General features: G+C 39.6%; 1 protein-coding gene across 5 annotated transcripts in view; it reads left to right on the top strand.

Annotated features, from left to right (window-relative positions):
- Window positions 1–20,388, top strand: part of IGF1 (insulin like growth factor 1) — an 82,817-nt gene that overhangs the window by 47,225 nt on the left and 15,204 nt on the right. For 2 of the 5 annotated variants that reach the window (XM_077952489.1, XM_077952490.1), the window contains exons 3-4: window positions 11,706–11,887; window positions 13,412–13,925. In XM_077952489.1, the coding sequence (XP_077808615.1) occupies window positions 11,706–11,887; window positions 13,412–13,636 (407 nt within the window). In that variant the 3' untranslated portion in view covers window positions 13,637–13,925. 5 annotated transcript variants of the gene reach the window in all.

Below are 20,388 nucleotides of genomic sequence, written 5' to 3'. Positions count from 1 at the left end.
GGGTCTTGTTATAGTGCCTTCTGTCTCAGTAGCTAACTAGTATCCTCTAAGTTTGAGTCTTCTCAGGCGTTCATGCTTCCATGGAAGTGTTTTCTGCACTCCTGTGTTTAAATCACATTAGAGAACTTAACTAAGCTTCCAGCCTAGTAATGTGGTATGTGTAGTCACTCTGACATTTAGAGAAATGCAAAAGTTCAGGTCAGATAGAAGGCTAAGAGAAAGAGACCCCTTGGTGATGCCACAGATGACTAACCCAGATGGGGGAGATGAGAAGGCTGGGGAGCCAAGAGCCATAGCCAGACACAAGAGAGGAATTTGGTTTGAAAAGAGAGTATTAAGACATCAACAGCCTGGAAAGAGAAGTATAGGGTGATTTGTGACCTGTTGAGTACCAAGAAAAAAGATGTGGCAAAAGAAGGCACAGATGTTCTGAAAAATGCGAAGAATTTATGATGGCTTGGAATCCAACTGAGGGAAATGACTGCCAAAGGCAGATCTCAGTGGACCGTGGGAGCACTGGCTTGATGAGAAGACATGAGGAGGCTAGGACTTCATAAGTGACTTTTACCAGAGTGTCTTCCTGAACCAGAGCAAGGAAGAGAGATGAGGAGAAGATGAACAAGTTGTTCGAGAAGAAAAATAAATTAGCAAGTCTTTAGAAGCAGATTAAAATATTCCTGAACCAGCAGTCCGCTTTTTACTAAAATTATTTTTCTTAAGTCATCTTCAATGACTTGAACGTACAGTTCAGTTATAAGGATGTGTGTAACTCTGTCTACATTCTCTTATCAGAATTCCTACTGCTCAGAGTCAAAAGCTTCACTTCTTTCCTCCTATCCTTATCATATGGAAGCTGCTACAACACCTTGAGGGTCATTTCATTTATCAGCCTAAAGGTTTTTAAATGTAGCTTTTATATAAATAGGCATTCAGTTAACATAGTGGAGATTAAAAAGACCATACCCAGCAAGAGGTCAGTGGATTTTTATATTCTCCTTTTTCCCCAAGGGGAAGAGGCTTCCCATTGGGGTTACAAAGTAGCAGGTACTTGACAGGAAAGCTGAGAAGAGAGAATGGAGTCTGCCCTGTTGAAAGACTATGTATCAGAAAGGAATGTTTAAATCCTGAACTTAGGCCCTCACTTCTGCTAGAGCGGGGCAGAGTTACTTATGCCTAAGTATTGGCATAATTGATGCCTCCACACAGCTTTCTCAAACCCAGATGTGAGACAAAGACAGCAGACAGAAGGCAAGTGTCCAGGGAAATAAAATGGCCCACAAGCAGTTATCCTGGCCCAGTGTCCCTGCACCAAAGGAGCTTCCCCAGCTGTGTGTCACATTAGGTCTCACATTGCGTATTCTCAAGGAGGCCAACTAATTCTGTAACCATGGATAGATTCTGTGATAAATTGGAAAATGACTTCTGGGGCAACAGTCTCCAGTTCTCAGAAAGGAAATTCACAGAAGTGAGCAGTTGGCCAGAAGGCCAAAAGGCCATTGCCTCAGAGTGGATCCCAAAGCAGAGTGATGTGGCCATTCACAGCATGTTTGAGTATGTAAGAAAAAAGAAAAATAAGAAAGAGTATGATTTCTCCTGCCAATATCATAAGCTAAGAATATTTCTCTTTGCTGAATTCGGTAAAACAAATCAGAGATTTTTCTCGATGGATAATTATATTTGTTAAAAAGCATTTACGGAGGTTTGGGAATCTGGGCATGATGTTGGTCCCAGATGAAATAAAGATGAGAACATGATTTAGCTTGGAGAAAAACTGTAACTTAACCACACCTCTCTCTTTTTCCTTATGCATAGTTCATTTCTTCAATTCAGAAAAATAGTTTTCAGGGGGGAGGGGACTGGGAGGAGTGTAATGGCTAAAAAACAGGCTCAGTGAAGGCCAGAATATTACTAAGAACTTCTTCAGTTGGCCTTGAGTTTGCTACAATATCCTAAGATATATGGCATTCTAAAATACAATAATTTAAGGAAGGCACTTAAAGTTTCACAGTCATGTTTAAGCAATAACATATTAAGAATAAAAGGGAGAGAAATAATAGAAGCAAAATCCTGCAGAAAGAAAAGAAATAATGGTCTGATGAGTCCAGATTTTATCTGAAATCTCCTGAAATAATATAATCACACCCTAAATGAACCATTCAGCCTCAGTCTGCATACTTGCTTGGCACTTTGAAAAAATAATACCACAACATGCTTGAGCACTCTTCGTATAGACTTTTAAATTTTACTGACCTTAGCAGTAATTTATTTTACCAAAAAAAAAGAGGATGGCATTTGAAAAACTATGTTTAATCTTTATCTTCTGATTTTATATTCTGGGCAGATGTTGGATACCAATGGCATAGATGATGTCCTGTCTGGAAGCCCATTCATATTACCAAAGATAACATGTAGTTATGGCTAGACCTTTCCAAGGAAACTATGCATCTGTCCACCTGAAAATAAGTGAATATCACACAGAGAATTCATGTACCATTGACAGACACCAAGGAAATTAGTGAAATAAAACACTGGTCTATGTTGAACACTAGGAAATTAAGCAATCTGGTCAACAATATTAACAGTCCTCCTAGGGCAGAAAGAGTCATTTGCTTACCTTATGAAGATGCGGCTTTGTGAAGAATAAAAGTAAAAGGCCATGCCCAAGGATTGTTAGAAAGACTCTTCTCATACTAATTCTCATTTCTGGATGCCCACAGAAGTGAGGGCCATCTCTCTTTCCTTAGGACTCTGGTTTTCAAAGTATAGTTTGATTCTATCACCTGCTTCAACAGCTCCAGCAAATGACTCTCTTAAGGGCTCTTTGTGCCCTACCTTGAGCTGGCTTCTGCAATCCACATAGATGGACTTGTCACCTTCCCCTACTCAAGCCTAACTCCAAATTAGACATTTTCCTTCATCAAACTCAACACCAATATCTGCTTTCCTTAAATTCAGCTTATAAATCTTGTTTACATCCAAAATTAAATTGAACGAAGAGGAAACTCTTGGTTTTCTCATCAAACTTTTCTTCACTACTGTACTCCCCTATTATTATCGAGAAACATTAATATGCCATATATATATACACACAAACATTAATATGCCATATATATTATATATATATACACACACACACATTATTGATTACAAATTGGGTAGTGCATGACCATCTGGATATTTAGGGTCATCTTTTTAGAAGGGGTGCTTGATATTATCTAGTACATTTGGTTGTTTACATGAGAAACTGAATCTCAGAGAATTTAGGTGACTTGTGCATCCACACAGAGGATTTGGGGCTGTAATCCAATGTTGTTTTCAATATACCATATTGCCTTGTTTTTATTCCCTCTCTGCATATGGCACTGTGCTAGGTGCTATAGAAACATTCCCCAGGACCTCTCAATCCAAGAACAACACTGTTGATACACCAGCATGAAAGGGACATCACACACAACCCAACTGGCACTCAAGTCTGCACCATGCAGTTATTTATATCATGTAACACCATACCATCTCCTCCCACTCGCCCTCCCTCCCTCCCTCTCTCCTGTGTTCAATCTGTCGCTGACTCTGGCTGCTCCCTTCTCTGCGACAGTGCCAAGGGCTGCTTCTGCTGCTGTGGAGGCTGTCTTCCAACAGTTTACTCCCTGATGCAGGCCCGGATGCCTCTCTTTAAGGAGCCTCCACCTCCCAACACTCTCCCTCCAGACATGCCAGACTTCCCTGGCAGCCACCACCCCTTCACCTGCCATCCTGACCATATCACTCCCACCCCTGGGACAATGTCCAGAAGTGCCCTGAGCAAAAAACAGATCCCTGAGTGAGGAGACTAACGGGGATCAGGGCCCCTGAGAACAGAGGGCAGGTGCCAAGTTGCAAAGAAAAAATGAAATAAAAGACTTTAGAGAGAAACTAAAAATAAAGAGAATGTGTTTTAATATCCCTTTGGCTGATTCATCTTTCTGTGGCACCAGAAAGAGGGCGTTACCCTCTACTCACAAATGCCTTACGTTTTGTTACAAGGCCTCTCTTCCCACATCTGAAAGAGTAAAATAACAATAAGAGTGTAAGTACAGGAGATAATGCTGGTGGCATAGCTACAATCTCCAGGCTGGAGCCAGTCTCAGCTTACAGTTTTTGTCAGTCTTTCTAAAAAAAAAAAAAAAAAAAAAATGAGATAGCTAAGGCCCATGTATGCGATTCCTCAACATCCCTTCTTATTCCTTCTCTGGCTGTCTGTTTTCATCTCATTCAGGCATGGGTCCAAGATGGAGTAGTGATTAAGCGGGCCTGGTGATATTGTATACCGGGTAACTGTTTATTCCCAAAGCATGGCTGGCAGGAGAGGGAGCCCTGGTTTTCAGTCATTCCAGGGAGGAAATGAAATGCTAATACCTAGCCTACCATAAACTCCACAGTGGCATAAGCCTTGCTCAAAAGTACATCAGTGAATAAAAAGAATGTCAAAGGCTGTCAGTAGCAGGAGAGGAAAGGAAATAGAAAAAGAAGAGAACAGAATGAGATGAGGCACGAAGTAGACAGAGATGAGAGAAATACTATGCTGGATGAAAGTGATTGGGAAACCATTCTGACCGTGTGTTTCACCACATTCATCCCAGGCCTTGCAGCATTGTTTTGAAATAAGAAGCATTGATATAAATACCAAAACGTCAATGATTTTAACCAGTGGATTATTTGGGACAAATCAAAGGTAACAAGGGGTCAAGATAAGCCCATATGCCTTATTTGACATGATTGAAAGATTCATTCTCATAGTGTCTATTCTAGATTAAAACTATTCAGACCAGTCTATACAACAGAAAGTTTGAACATTCTTTCAAAAGAACAGCTATTCATTTACTTTAGTGAACAACAATATCTAGAAAGGCCATCTGCTTCAGCCAAACTTTGGAAAGGATGCATTTTTAAGATTAATGGAGAAAGAGGATACCTGCCTAACTAGCTATGTTAACCAACTCAACACCATAATAATAATAGTTAACATTTATATAGTTTACCATACACCAGCCACTGTGCAAAACACTTTGCATACATTCTTACTTAATCTTCACACGGGTCCTGGGAGGTACTCTTATATATCCATTTTACATATGAGTACCCGAATCTTAGATGACTGAGTGCTTTGCCAAATCAAAGCTTAATAGTAAAAAAGTGGTAGAATCCAGACTGTCTGGTTCCAAAACTTGTGCTTTTAGCCACTTCACATATTGCTTCTGTCATTGGTATGACAGATGTCAGAGGCAGATCATACTCAAATTCTGTAATATGTTCTAAATAATACAAACAATGTAACTAGAAAATGGTAGCTAACTTATATAGCAGGCCCCACTGAAATAATTCAAACATAAAAATGACCTCTTGGCATTTGATTATCTTTCACCTTAGACGTTGATAAACCAAACCATTCCCTTAGGACAACATTTTTCTGTCCAGCAAAGCATTTCTCTTGCCAAAGTATAATTTTGTTGGCTACATCTATCTCCTCCAAGCCCTGGAATCAGACCTAAGCTAGTAAATTGTGCTGTCCTGGCAAGACGCTCATCCTCCAGGGCATTGTATCAGGCTAAAGTAATACATCATGTTGCTTCCCACTCTGTCTGCCCATTTCTCCAAAGAGTCCTAAAACAGTAATGTTTCTGCTTTGAATCTCTTGCTGTTATTGCCCCCAGGACTTGTACTTTAGCTTCCTGGCCTTGGAAACCAAGGTGAGCTGAATAGCACTCTTTTCACACCTGCTCTTGACTTGGGTTTCCAAAAGAGAGGAGGCTCTCAACAAAGGGGCAGTCCCATAGAACTCTGCTTCATTCCTTTTAGACTCAGAGAAACAAAGACATTGACTTCATTGGGTAACAGAACACTTTCGTCTTTTGGGTTATGGGGATTTAGTAGCTGAGAAAAAGTTGCTGAGTAGTGAGGGTGGGGGCAGGTCATAGAGAGCCATAATTCCTAGAAAAAGATGACCTCGTCCAATTGAGAGGTAGTGAGACAGCAAACACTGGCAATTAAAAATTAACACAGGCCAAAAGTGAAATCGATGCCTAAATTTGATAGGTTTTCGAGAAAAGTTTATGACATGCAGTTCATAGAAAAGAGAACATTTTCTCAGTGTTCACTTTTACAGATGCCAAAGGTCAGTCTTACTTGGAAAGATCCTTCCACAGAAAAGCAGAAATGTACAGGGTCTTCTAGCAAAGTATAAGGCAGGCAATAGATATATTAGAAAATCTTTTTTTAAAAAAATCCTAATTTCAAAGTGTTTTACAGCAGCTTTGATACCACAGTAATTCCCTAATATGTGTTTGAGTATATGTGTGTACATACTCATGTTATTCTAAATGTAAAAAGATGTGGCCAGTTGACAGTATTAAAAGCTTCTTTCCATATCTTTACTAAGCACATGACAATGTATAACTCAATAACTACTTTAATTCAAGTTGCGATTTCAATAGAAAAAAATTTAAAGGCAAAATATTGACTGTCAAAAGCTTTTAAAGTGAATGCAAATCCTATGAATTCTGGAATTATCAACCATTCAATGTATTACATTGGGGTCTTGGTAATAATATAATCACAATTTTCCTTATATTAGAAATTTATGAAAGGACTCAAGTTTTCCTTATAAAGCCATCAGAGATGTAGGAAATATTGGGAGGTGATTCTCCCTTTTCCACAAATGAAAATAGTAATTAAAATGCTAAAGTGAAGACTACTTTAAGATTATTCATATCTTATACAATTTCCTTACTGGTATCCCACGCAAAATAATGCAAACCAAGTGAATTTATATTAAATAAGGCAGCCCAGGGAGAAAATCTCACCCTAAAAAACTAACCGTTCCAAGTTATTCTAAATTGGCAATGTGTCTGGAGTTCTGAAATAAATAACTGGTGTGAAAAACCTAAGTTTCCAGATTCTTCAGATCTGAACTGTAATATTTGGTTGTGTAATCAATCCTTAGTTAATCTAAGTGAAATGCAGATTCATTTCTTATTAGCTAATAATTTCATTTGTGTTTTTTATCAGACACATAATTTAGCATTTTCTAGAAATAGCCCTTAAAATCCAAGTTAATTGTCTTACCTCTTTTTTCCTCCTTTCAAAAAAAAAAAAAAAAAGTGATCAACTTTGGAAACTCTTCCTGTTAGCAAATTTCTAAAGAATAGTTTTATTCCTTAGAAATCAAAGAATAACAAATGTATATCTTAAGAACTAGTTGCATCCCAACTCGAAAATGTTTGCATTTTTTATTATTTAAATACTGACTCTTCAAATCAATGTCTTCCCTTTCCAATGATAGAGTTGAAATAGTTAAAATAAAACAAGCAAGATGGGAATTTTCAAAGGAAATTAAAGCTGAATACATTGTGTCAACTGCATTCCCAGAAATCTATAAGAAACACAAACTTAGGCAGCATCAGTAGAGGAGGTAGTACCATTTTTACCAGTGATGAACGACCGGAGTCCTTTGTTCTAGAAGTGATGACCCCAGTTAAATCTCAGCATTACACATTTCCCTTCAGAGATGGAGGGGAGCGAGTTGCTTGCATCCATGACAAAATGTGAGACTCAGCTAATTGGTGTGGTTTTGATGATGCCACAGTTCTGCCCAAAACCCTTGTAACTAGCAAGTTTGCCCTGAAGATTATTGAATTACTCCCCTGACCATGCATTATTTAAAGGGAAGTGCTGTTATTATAGAAGCCAGCTGTTTAACCATTGGAATTCTGTCTGTTGGCCAACTTTCAAGATACAGCAGTATATTGTAACTAAACATTATGTCTACTCATGGAGGAGTCAAAGTCTAGGTTAGGTGGTGGCCAACTTGTCTGGTAAGCAATCTTTGGTCCACATGCTATGAAACCTTTGAAGCAAACTGACAAAATAAATATATAAATATATAAATTTTCAATGTCAAGACTTTGTCAGCAAGAAAAATTATGTGGCACGTTGTACATGCCTATTCATTCTAACAGTTGAGTAAGTGCATGAACACTTCATCACGCCGGTACAACAGAACTCTTGGACCACACCTTGCTGTGTAGAAGGGACTATACGCACCTGTCTTTTTTTTTTTTTTTTTTTTTTTTTTTTTTTTTGTAGCATCGAGTAAGGACAATTAAAAAGTGTTTAGAGCATCTTGGGGAACTTCAAATAGATAGAAAACAACTTTTCACCTTCTACATTAGAATATATTTGAACCTCTTTCTTGAAGTGGTTTCCAACCATACTGAATATTGGGCCCAAGCCAGTTTTCTCCTTCATCTCTTCACTTGTTATGGAATGTCTGGAATAGAAAAGACCATAGCAGTCATCCACTGTGTTCAACATAGGAATCTTCTGCTAGGATCTCTGACAGACGTTTATTACAGCCTTTACTGAACTGTTCCCTGCAATGGGGAGTTCATTACTTTTCACTGAAATCTGTCCCACATCTAACACTTGTAAATTCAAATTGTTAGGAATGCTTTTCTTATATTAAGCCAATATTTGTTTTTCATTCACCTACCAGCTCTGATTCTGCCCACTGGAACAGAATTATACAGCACCTAATGAAGAGTTTCTCAAGGCAAAGATAGAACAATTAGTTCTATCTCATTTAAAAATTTGTCAAAATGACAATAGTTATAATTTAGAAGTCATTAAAAATAACTATTTATCTCAAATAGGAAAATGTCAAATACTGAAGCAAATTGTTTTATTACCTTTCTAATAAATTACATTGTATCAGGCTTCTAGTTGTAGACCATAGCAGCAAATATCTTTATTGTGGTTCTGGGAAAAGAAACAATATGTAGCATTTGAAGATATGGAACAAAACTTTGACCTTCAACTGTGATCTTTCAATTGGTGAGAAATGAGATTTTTGTTTGTTAAATATTTTGATGTAGAGCCAGAAGAAATCAAGCTTACAGGGCACTTCAAAGGATGAATTAAACTTCAAAAGGCAATAGGTAAACACTTGTTATATTCATATATTCCCAATGACGTACAATAAGTCCATTGTAGACATTATGAGGAGACAAAGAAAAACATCTCTCTAGGATTGTGGCCACTAGAGATAATTGGTAATTATATTTATGGCAAAATCTAAGTCTGTATACCACTATTTCAACAATATTTTTTAAAAAAACAAACGTAGAACAAAAGATCAACTTTCTCTATGGAACACTGCAGAAAAGTCCTAAAATTCTCTGTACCTAAACCCATCGATCTACAGACTAAAAAGCATGAGCTCAGAGTTAGATGAGCTCAGAGTTTGACTGAGTCATGTCAAACTCTGAGCTCATTTAAGCAAGGTGATAAACCAGATACCTGGTATTTCCTGGTTTGTTTTTGTTTTTGTTTTTGTTTTTCTGTGATGATGATGACTTTCTATTTTACAAGAGGAAATAGACATGTGGTGAGTTTCATGGTTGTTTATAGTCACCAAGAAGCGAATATACAATCATAGAAATGATCTCTGCCATCCCAAGATGAAGGTTAGTGTCTTCCTCTTATAGCAGACAAGGAGCTCCAACACATGTGGGACCTCGGAGGAGCTTGAAAGTTAGAGGAGTTTGAAAGGGAAATACTAAATAGGTCCTGGAATCCCAAAGCCTGCCCTTGTCTGTCTTCAAAGGCTAACCATGAATTTTGAAATCAGTTGTTTCTGAGTTGGCTAACCTTGAAAGTTTCTGGAGCTCCTCCTACCAGCCCACCGCCAAATACCAAGTTACTATTTCATAATCAACAAACGAATCCCAATTACATCCCATTAAGAAATTTATAGTTTCAACAAAGGGCAATCATTACCTGTAATGGACAAAAGATACAATGATCACAAAATAGGCCAAGTCACCTTTTCCTTCCTCCCCACCCTCAAGAGAGAAGCCAAAGGGTATCAGCTGTGCTTTACTGGCTAGCCACTCAGCAAAAAGTATGTAGAAGTCCTTTGCGGATTACAAAGGACCATGTAAGCCCATTTGTGTCTTTCCTCTAATTTATAGTTCCAGGAAAAGATTTTAAAAACAAAAAAACAAAAAAAACATTGTTTACATTGCTCAGGGGACCCACTGAGGCGCGGCTTGCCAGGGCCCAATCCCTCCCAAATGCCACAGCCATCGAGACCCCACAGGGTCTGCTCCGAGAGCTGCACAGCAGACCCCGCCCAGAAAGACCACAAATGAACCCTCACTGAGTTACTACCTCCAGCTGCCCTAAGAATGACAATCAACCTGCCTTACGGGAGGAAGCAGCCACCAGGGTCCTGTGCCAAGCATCAGGAAAGCATTTGGGTTCTTAGTGGATGCCATGAATGCTGGCCCTTCCAGCAGGGAGGCAGCCAAACTGGTTTGGTAGCAGGCCATTACCATGGGCCTGATCTCCCCCAATGAGGGAGTGCAAAATACATGAGGATTCTGACTTTCAAAACCCTATCCTCAAGTAATGGTGTCATTATTACAAAAACATAGACTTGTGATTTAAAACATAATGTTTTCTTCTGTCAGGAATTAAGATTGAATACATGTCAGATTAATTAATTGGATTCTTCTGTGCCTGTGATTTATAAAATGTCTTCCATAAAGCCTGAGCATCCATGGAGAAGACCAGCAGAGATAAGGGAAGAGAAGAAAAAGCAAGTTTCTTTTCCTCTGCCCTTGCCTGAGCTAGAACAGAATCACATGAAAGATGGACATTTTGTTCACTGTTTCAGTTTGGTGGTTACTCGATAAGAAATAGAATTCATTGTTCTGGTCTCTTGGGGTGATAAGAGCAGGAGCCCTACTAGATTGGTATTGTAATTAGTTTCAAGTCCCAAGACTTCTGTATATGGTCAATAGTGACAATGCTTCTCCACAAACCACATAGGACCCTGGAAACGGTGCTCATAGAAAGCTGGCTATGATTTATTTAGGACCTACACTATATGTCAGGTGCTGTGCTGTGCATTATTCATACTTGATTTCATTTAATCTTCAAATAATTCTTACAAGGGAGATATTACTAACTCCATTATATAAATGGGCGAACTGAGGCCCAGAGAGCTTAGTGACTTTTCCAGAGTCATATAAGAGTTCTCTTGGGCTCCTCAATGAGGCACTTGGGCTTTGCAGCAAGTAGATCTGAGTTTGCATCTTGACTCCACGATTTACTGCATGAATGACCTTGAGCAAGTCTTTGCCACCTGTGTGTCTCAGTTTTCACATTAGTAAAATGAGGAGCCCTTTCCAAACTTAAAACCTCCTTGATGTTCAACCTGACTATGTAGTCAAAGCAGTTAAACAAAAAGGCAAACATGTGAGCTGTCCTGCTTATAAAAACAATGCAGAGTTGCCAACAAGATTAAGAAAACAATGCACGGTCTTCTTTTAATATTTCTATCATCCTCTGAGCCAATATATAAGAAAAGAGTAGGATTGGGCATAGACAAGATCCTTGCCTACAGGTTGCAAAACTTGGGGAGAATTACCACAAATAGCGTGGTGAATGAGTTAGTGCTAATGAATGTGGTACAGACTCCAAGAGACATACTGGCATTCAGAAAGATCCGCGGGGTCAGGAATCATTGGGGAAGTTTCAAGAAGAGGTTGAGACTTTGCAGAGTACGTAGGTTAACTAGATGTGAGGAGAGGCAGGAGCTGGGTGGAAGACTGAAGAAAACAGATTCCACCCTAACATAAGGCCACTCTGTTTGATTTGTACAGACAAGCCCACAGGGTATGGCTCCAGCAGTCGGAGGGCACCTCAGACAGGCATCGTGGATGAGTGCTGCTTCCGGAGCTGTGATCTGAGAAGGCTGGAGATGTATTGCGCACCCCTCAAGCCTGCCAAGTCAGCCCGCTCTGTCCGTGCCCAGCGCCATACCGACATGCCCAAGACCCAGAAGGTAAGCCCACCTGGGTGGGATCCACCCATCCTCAAGTGGTCTCTCTTGTGCATGTGGGTGGGCCAAGCAGAAACCCTGCCCCATAGTCTCCTGGCTTACAAGTCAAAAAAGCTCATTTGCACCAAAGGGATGGATTACGTCTTCATGTCCTCATCGCTTTGGTCACTCTGCATTGCAAATTTCCCCTTCCACTGCTATGGACGATGTGATGATTGGAAGATGTAACAAAACAGTGGCTAAACAAACATGGGCTTTGGTATCAGACAAAAGTGAAGTCCTGGCTTTCCCATACACCAGCTGAGAGCTTTTGCCAAATAATGTAACATATCCAAGCCTCAGTTTCATCAGTAACATTGGGATAACAATAATATCTACCACATCAGTTGGTTGTCAAAATTAAGTAGCTCGTGCATATATTTTGAGATGCTTTACACATGCCTGCACGAAGTAATTGTTGGACCATCGTTAATGTCGGTCATAATTGTACTTAATAACAAAGCTTGTAACCTTTCAAGTTCTGAGATTCTGTAATCTTGCAAAGATAATAAAAGGCTAATGGGAACTATTCAAAATTCATATTTAGTAGCAAACATAATTAAACAAGAAACATTAAAAATAGAAATTTCTGTTTGGCTATAAGAATGCCTAGAAGTTTGTAATGATCAAAATCTGCAGGCATCATTTCCTAAGAGCTAGACTGTAAACAAACCTCAGAGGTACCATCTATGCCATCAGAAGTACATAAAACATCCAATGCACATTTAATTACTTGATCGATTTTTCTTGAATGAGTGAATGAATGAACAAATGAATATAAGAGATTAAAATTTTAGCCATTAAGTAGAAAGAATACGAACTAAAGAGAAGGTAAAGGAGGAAAAAGAGAAGGCAAGAAAGTTGAGTAAGGAAAGAAATAGCTCTCATTTCAGTCTTTTGGGGACTCTGCTGAAAAAAGAAATGCCAACATGTGGTTTTAATCTTTGGAGCTAGAACTAATAATACTGTGCAAAAGCACAAGATGACAGATCAAGAAGTTCACAATGACACCTTCGCTGCTTCCTGGTCTTAAACCTCAGCTGAGGCTGGAAGAGGACCATGGTGGCTTATTGGAGATGTGACCCCAGGGAGTCCCTCTGAAGGATGGAAGGGGACTGGGCAAGACCCAACACACACAGAACACAGTAGCCACTGGCCAGGCAGGAAGCAAGGATCTCAGAAAAGACTTTTAGGTGAATGTGGCAGGAAAGTGTGCTTGCTGGGGCAAAGGCAGATTCATTCTTTCTCTTCCCAGGTGACCCAGCACCTCTTGGTTTCTAAATGGGGAGGGGGTAGGTGTCAAGAGATGCGTCCCAAAGTTCTGGAATGGTGGGTCTTGTGACTGAGGTCTAGACCCCTCTCCAGCACGAGTGCTGTCGCCTGCATCATATGGAGCCTGGGCATTCTGAACTGATTCAAAGGCTCTGTCTTCAGGGACACCATGGGAACCACTTGTTCTCAATGCAATTATTTTTGTGATGTTTACAGTATCAGCCCCCATCTACCAACAAGAACACGAAGTCTCAGAGGAGAAGGAAAGGTGGGCCAAAGACACATCCAGGAGGGGAACAGAAGGAGGGGACAGAAGCAAGTCTGCAGATCAGAGGAAAGAAGAAAGAGCAGAGGAGGGAGATTGGAAGTAGAAATGCTGAATGCAGAGGCAAAAAAGGAAAATGGAGGACAGGAGGACTAAGCAGACAGAGGCAAGGATGATGAGAGAGGAGCAGACAGCAAGAATGAAAAGCAGAAAATGCAATAGAGGAAATGAAGAAAAGTAGGCCTGCTGAAGCTAGATGATGATGTGATGGAAATAGAAGTAACCTTTTAGAGAATGTCGCTAAGAAACATGGCGAAAATGGAAAACAAAAATGTAATGCCCTAGAAAGCCTAAAGAAAGACAGTGGCAAAAATGAAAAAAAGAATAAAGATTATAAAAGAGGCAAAAAAGACACACTATTCTCTGCCTCTAAAACACAATTAAATAAAAGAATTCAAATAAAAATTAAGGCTTCTATATGCATTTTTAAATTTTGTATGAATCTGTTATGGAAGAATTGCCTATGTCAATATATGTTCAGAGTTAAATATTAGCCCCAAATGCTCAGCAAGACTGAATTGTGTCATAGAAGTTCCCAGATTCCCTTTTCCCGCAGCGTCATTGGAGGCTGTATTTCTTAGTCAAGTCCAGGGTTTAGGCCAAAGGGCATCTGGTATTGCCTAAAACCCTGTGAGGTAACTTTTGAGAAGAGGTCACTGCACTTTTCTTCATCTTTTTTGCACTTTGGAATCAGATATAAAAGATGTATAAGTTTGCTAGGGCTGCCATAACAAAGTATCATAGGCTGGGTAGTTTAAACCACAGAAATGGATTTTTTCATTGTTCTGGGAGTTGAAAGTTGAAAATCAAAGTCTCAGCACTTGCAAGAGCCTTAGAGAAGGCTCTGTCATGGGCTCCTCCCCTTGGTTTGTAGGTGGCCTCCTTCTTCTCCCCCTATGTCTTTACTTCATCTTCCCTCCATACATATCTCTGTGTCTAAATGTCCTCTGTGTGAAAGGACACCAGCCAGATTGGATTTGGGCCCACCCCACTGACCTCATTTTAACTTAATTATCTCTGTAAAGATTCTGTCTCCAAATACAGTCATATTTTGACGTACTGGGAGTTAGGACTTCAACACATGAATTTGGACACAATTCGGCCAGTGACAGAAGACTTCTGATGTCTGACGATAACCACTGCATTTTGATTACAGCTCCTAGAAAACACTCCCCTCCACCACCCCACCACAGATCTATTTTTATATCTGAAATCCTGAGTCTCTGCTCCATGAGAACCCCGGGAACATACTATGTTAGATCTGGAAGAGGCCTCAGAAATCATTTGGTTCAATCACCTTATCTTGAAGACTAGGACACTGAGATCCTGAAGTGGGTAACGATGTGCTTGGGTTCTAAGCTGCTCTTCTTCTGGCCAGCAGACAACAGCACATAATCAAAGTGGGTCAACTAAGAAAGAATTCCAGAAGGAAAAGAGAGGGCAGAAATGCTGTGTAAAATCATTACTAATTTAATATTTTTCCACCAGAAGAAAAGGAGTGAATGAGAGCAAGAGTGCTGGATTTCCCTGAGAGTGAAGACAAGTTAAATAGAATCACAGAATTCAGATTTTAGAGATCTTCTCCTTCAGATCCCTTGGTTTAATCGGTAGGATTGGGGTCTTCATAGATAATAAAGCAAAAAGTCTCGCCATCCTCCAAGTTGCGAATTAGAAGAGCTGAGAAAGGGTATAAGACAGAAGTTCTCAAGCAAACAAATGATGACACTTTGGGGTAAGAATATGACTAACCCAGAAGTGAAGCATTTCATCCAGGTAGTCTATTTTGAAGATGTCATGGTATAAAGGAACCTCCTTTCTGCCTGGTCCTCCATGCCCCTGCCATGCTTTTTATTCCAGGATCACCCTTTCTAGTGGTTCACTAAAATCCAGGATTACTTAAATATGATGGACATGCTCAAGGCTTAATCCAGGAGGAAAAGGTTGAACTGAAAGCATGCCGAAGCCCCTCATGGGAGCCAAACCACTGCTGCTGTGGTTGCAAAGTAGATCCTGGCTTATCAGAGCAGAGAGAAGCCAGGCTGGTGCCTTAGCCCAAGTGGCCAGTCACCTTATTTAGGAGATGTTAAGTTCTCCAGCTAAGACATCCATGCTTTGGGACCAGCTGCAGGCAGAGGCCAATTCCTACTACAACCATCACCTTAGAGTAGCATATAAACACAGATGGCTCTTCAAGGGACCACAGTTCCATTGAATAACTAAGAATTCATGTCCTGTGGAAAGGTTTGAACAAACTATAATTATACCCAATCATAAACTTCATTCAAGAAGAACTAAAGCAAAGGCAAAGAGAGAGAGGAAAAGGAAGGAAGGAAGGAGGGAGGGAAGGTGGGAAGGAAGGAAGGAGGGAGGGAGGGTGGGAGGGACAGAAGGAAGGAAGGAAGGAAGGAAGGAAGGAAGGAAGGAAAGGAGGGAAGGAAGAATGAAAAGACTTTCTAGTTAAAGAATGCTTAACTAGCAAACTACGTGCTACAAGACAGTTCTTTTCGGAGTGAGTTTTATCAACTCTAAAGCAATTATCTTGAATGCCTACATGTGATTACTGAATAATATGAACAAAGAAAACAGAAAGAATCTATTATTATCTTTCCATTACCTTCTTTCTAGTGTCAATACCCAAGCGTCTAGTGATACATGGCATGTAATGTTGGCTGGCTGGATGGATGGATGGATGGACTGATGGGTGGATGGGTGGGACAAATGAGTGACATAGGCTGATGAATAGTGGTAGAAAGACATACCATGAAAACAAGTGGCACTGCTGAGATGAAATGATTCCTTATTCTCCTGCATAAGACAGTGAGGCAAGTACAGAGTAAAAAAGGAAAGGCATAGGAGCTATGTTTATACAAGTCTTGCATGTTTGAAATTTCCTTCTCTGGCCAAATTGAAATTGTTTAAGGACCTACTGCTACAGGTGGCAACTGGCTAAGAATTTCATAGTGAATGTTATATACCTGTTACTCCTCTTAATGTTTCTTTGAAGTAGGCAGAATATTAATAATCATTTAAAATTCCAGTGTTTCAACTTCAACTGTTTCCTAGGGCAAATTGATAATTGTGTGTACAACTAATTGGAATGTATATGGAATAATCATCCTGAAATAAAATTGGTGAAAAATATTTTTTTATTGAGCAACTACAATGTGCAAACCTCTGTACTAGGCATGAACAAGAGTTATAAGCATTGGAGATGCTAAAATATAGTCTTTAAGGCTTGGTACAGTGGCTCATGTCTGTAATCCTAGCACTTTGGGAGGCCAAGGCAGGCAGATTGCCTGAGCTCAGGAGTTCAAGATTAGCCTGGGCAACATAGCAAAACTCCATCTCTACTAAAAATACAAAAAAATTAACTGGGTGTGGTGGCACGCGCCTGTAATCCTAGCTACTCAGGAGGCTGAGGCATGAGAATTGCTTGAACCTGGGAGGCAGAGGTTGCAGTGAGCCAAGATCCTGCCACTGCATGCCAGCTTGGGTGACAGAGTAAGACTCTGTCTCAAAAAAAATAATAAAATATAGTCATTAAGAGTACAAAATGTAGATTCAGATTACCTGGGTTCAAATCTTGGCTCTTACTTGCGTTGTAGCTTTGGGCAAATCATGTAACTTATGTGTGCCTCAGTTTCCTTATCTGTTAAATAGGGGTAACAACTGAATTTACCTTATATAGTTGTGAGGGTTTATTGAGATTGTGTGTGTGTGTATGTGTGTGAGTGTAGAGTGTGCATGTGTGTGTCTGTGCAAGGAGTGGGAGGTGTATATTCAAAAACATATTATAGTGCTTAAAAGGCATCTAGCCCATAGTAAGCATTATTAAAGTTTTAGTTAACATTATTTCTTACCTCTGAAAATTGGAGCTATGTGAAAAAGAAGTTGGTCTCCTGAAGTAGAAGCCAGTCTTGTGTCACCAAAACCTTCAAGCCCAAGCTTGCCAACCCTTTTCCATGATGTGGTAGTAGAGTTTCAAGCATGTGGTAGGAGAATAAGAGAACTCAATGACCTAAGAAACATTCCAACCCAGAGAACCCCTGGTTCTATGAATAATTCCAACTTAAATGGGTAGCTTGGCTGTCCCAAGTGAGAGCCATTGCTTCTGTTTCCGGGTCATATAATGAACTTTCGGAAAACCATCATTTTTCTCAACTAGTTAAAATTAAATGTAATATGTGTTTTCATTTCATGGTGCCTTGGGAAAATTTAATTGTAGAATGAACTCCAGTTCTTGGTAGTTTTAAGTAAAATTGCCAAAATAAATAGAAATGCAGGATATTTCCAGGCTCACACAGCTTCCGGGGCACTTTCGTTTCTAGGGCTGCCAATCCAGTGCCTTTCACAAGCATTTTATCTTTCTTCAAACATCTCTTGAAAACAAACAAAACCTCACACAGCTTCTAATGTGTGCACTGTTTGAATGTAAGGGTGGAAAAGGAGGCAAATAAATGAGCTCCCAAAGAGCAATTCCCCTTCTCTCACCTCCATCCCTTGAAGACCTCCCTCCCACTAAAGAGAAACATTGTTTTCTTAGGTAATAAATTCTGCAATGTCTCAAGTCCATTAACATCCACTGGGGAAGATGAGGTCTATTCTTTTTACTTGCCCATAGGAAAAGAGTAGGGCTTTTTTGCAATATTCACTAGATAACACAGAGTTGACTTTTAATCCAAGGGCAACATTGATAGTCTCTAGTTAAAGGGGAAGCCTTCAGGAGCAATGAAAAGATTAATAGTTTTAGATGAAGCAGAATCCAAATCCCTTTTTATGAGATTTGAAATACCCAGTTTGTATGCTCACCTTAGTATTTAAAGCCCAGTTACTGATTCCTTTGGCCTAAGCAAGACAGGTCAATTTTTAAAGAGGGAGTAGCTGAGGTTAGCAAAAATTCTCCAGGTCCACTAAACTTCCAGACCTGCGAGGTGAAAATCAGCTTTTCCATCATCCCCAAAGGCCTAACTAGAATCAGAACTTTTCCCTGATGCCCACATATTTGAGGGTCCTTCTTTAATGGGACTCCTTAATGCCTTTAGTGCCATCCCATTTTCATCCAGTGACCAAAAGAGATTATTTAAAAATATAAACTTATGTTTAAATTCCAGAAGAGAGAAATGGAGATTGAGAACAGCAGGGAAATGATGAGAGACAAGGGACAAGAGGTTTATGAGTCCATGTCTGATTTTTCCAGAGAGCCCCTAAAAAAGTTCTTACCATACCAGGAACTCAATTATAACTCTCATTGACTATTGTTAGATAAGTAACAGGAGCTAGAAAACATTTTGGAAATTCCCATCTTTATTTTATTAATTAGTATGGTTATAGTTTTAAGAACCAGGGCCAAGAAGCTAACTTTTTAAAAAGTGGTAGTATGATGGTTAGAAATAAGAATGCTAAAGGTGCATCAAACTGATTTTCATTCTAAATGTCCTTGGCAGCAATTTAGAATCTGTAATAAACTATAGCAAACAGTTTTGAGGGGAAGGGGACTATTCTCCTCTTCGTGTGTGTGTGTGTGTCTGTGCCCGCACGTGTGTGTGTCTGTGTGCACCTTTGTGTTCTAGCATTGTTGCACCCATTAGGGAGCTCGGGGGGAAATACTTTCCAAAACTATAAGTGAGAACAGTTTCCTGGCTTTTCTTTCAGTGAAGGTAAATTCCTATGTAAAAACTAATCATCATTCAGTAAAAACTGCAGGATTCCTTTGTCTTCTCAAAAGCCTGTTTCTCATCCTAAATTAAAAATTATTCAGGAAATAAAGGGGCATTATTGGGGGGGTGGAAAGGAGTTGGTTTTCTTTTTATGGTATCTTTCAAGGATACAGGGACTTCGACCACTTTCCATCTAATATACACAGAAGGATTCTGTAGATCCCTATCTATAGATCGCAGTAACTTTCCCATAGAACCAATCTGCAACTTGAGAAACTTCTAGGTCTAATTATTGACCCATTACAACCGAAGGTCAATGCATCCAGCCAATCTTCCTTCTATCATCCCCTGCCCCTTCTTCTATTAGGGACTGGGGTTATTGACAAAACCCATTAAACACCACTTTCCCATGTCTGAACCATTAGTCTCTAACTTCCTCTATTCAGTCTGTCATATGCCTTCATGCCCATCAGGTCAGATAAAGGAACATTCATTTATTTGAGTAGGCATCTGTTGTGATCACTCTGGAAAAAAGATGGCAATGGATTACCTTGTCCTCCTGGGCTTCTCTAACTGACATGGTCAAAATGTCCATATGAAGATAAAATGTTAAGAGCAAGATCTATGAAAAGCTGAGTGTGATGGCAACTCTTGTCTCATAAAATAACTCCAAAGTTACTAGCGAAAGACCAAGAAATTTTACATCAAACCGAAACCAGCCAAACGGTCCAAGCTTCCAAGCTGGGATCCATGGCAAAAGTTTCTACAAAATTCTCTGTACAATGTATAAACATTCACTTGGGGTTTTCTGTCTTGCCAGCACCAAGAGGTTAAGTAATTGAAGACCAACTAGCCCTGCCATCTGTGAAAATATGATGTGCTATTTTCACAGCTTTAGTTCACAATTATAGCAAGACAAAAGTTCCAAAGGATTAGGGGCAAGACCATGGCAAGTTGAGGGTTGAGTAAGGTTCTCAATCAGCTGACAATTGTAGAGTTGAGGGTATGCAATGTTTATATCGTGGTGTAAGTATGTGCCATGCTTGACTAGCTCATGAGGCACTGGAAGACTAGAAGGAATAAAAAATATGAATGAATCAATAAATGCATAGTATAATTACTGTTACTTTGTCAGTATTGTTTTACCTAGGTCACTACTGAATGCTCTGATTTGTCTCTCTATAAATAATAATGAAGGTAGAGGTGCTTTT

The sequence above is a fragment of the Macaca mulatta genome, chromosome 11 (assembly GCF_049350105.2).
Source record: "Macaca mulatta isolate MMU2019108-1 chromosome 11, T2T-MMU8v2.0, whole genome shotgun sequence".
Lineage (NCBI taxonomy): Eukaryota > Metazoa > Chordata > Mammalia > Primates > Cercopithecidae > Macaca > Macaca mulatta.
This window is presented reverse-complemented; position numbering and strand designations above follow the sequence as displayed.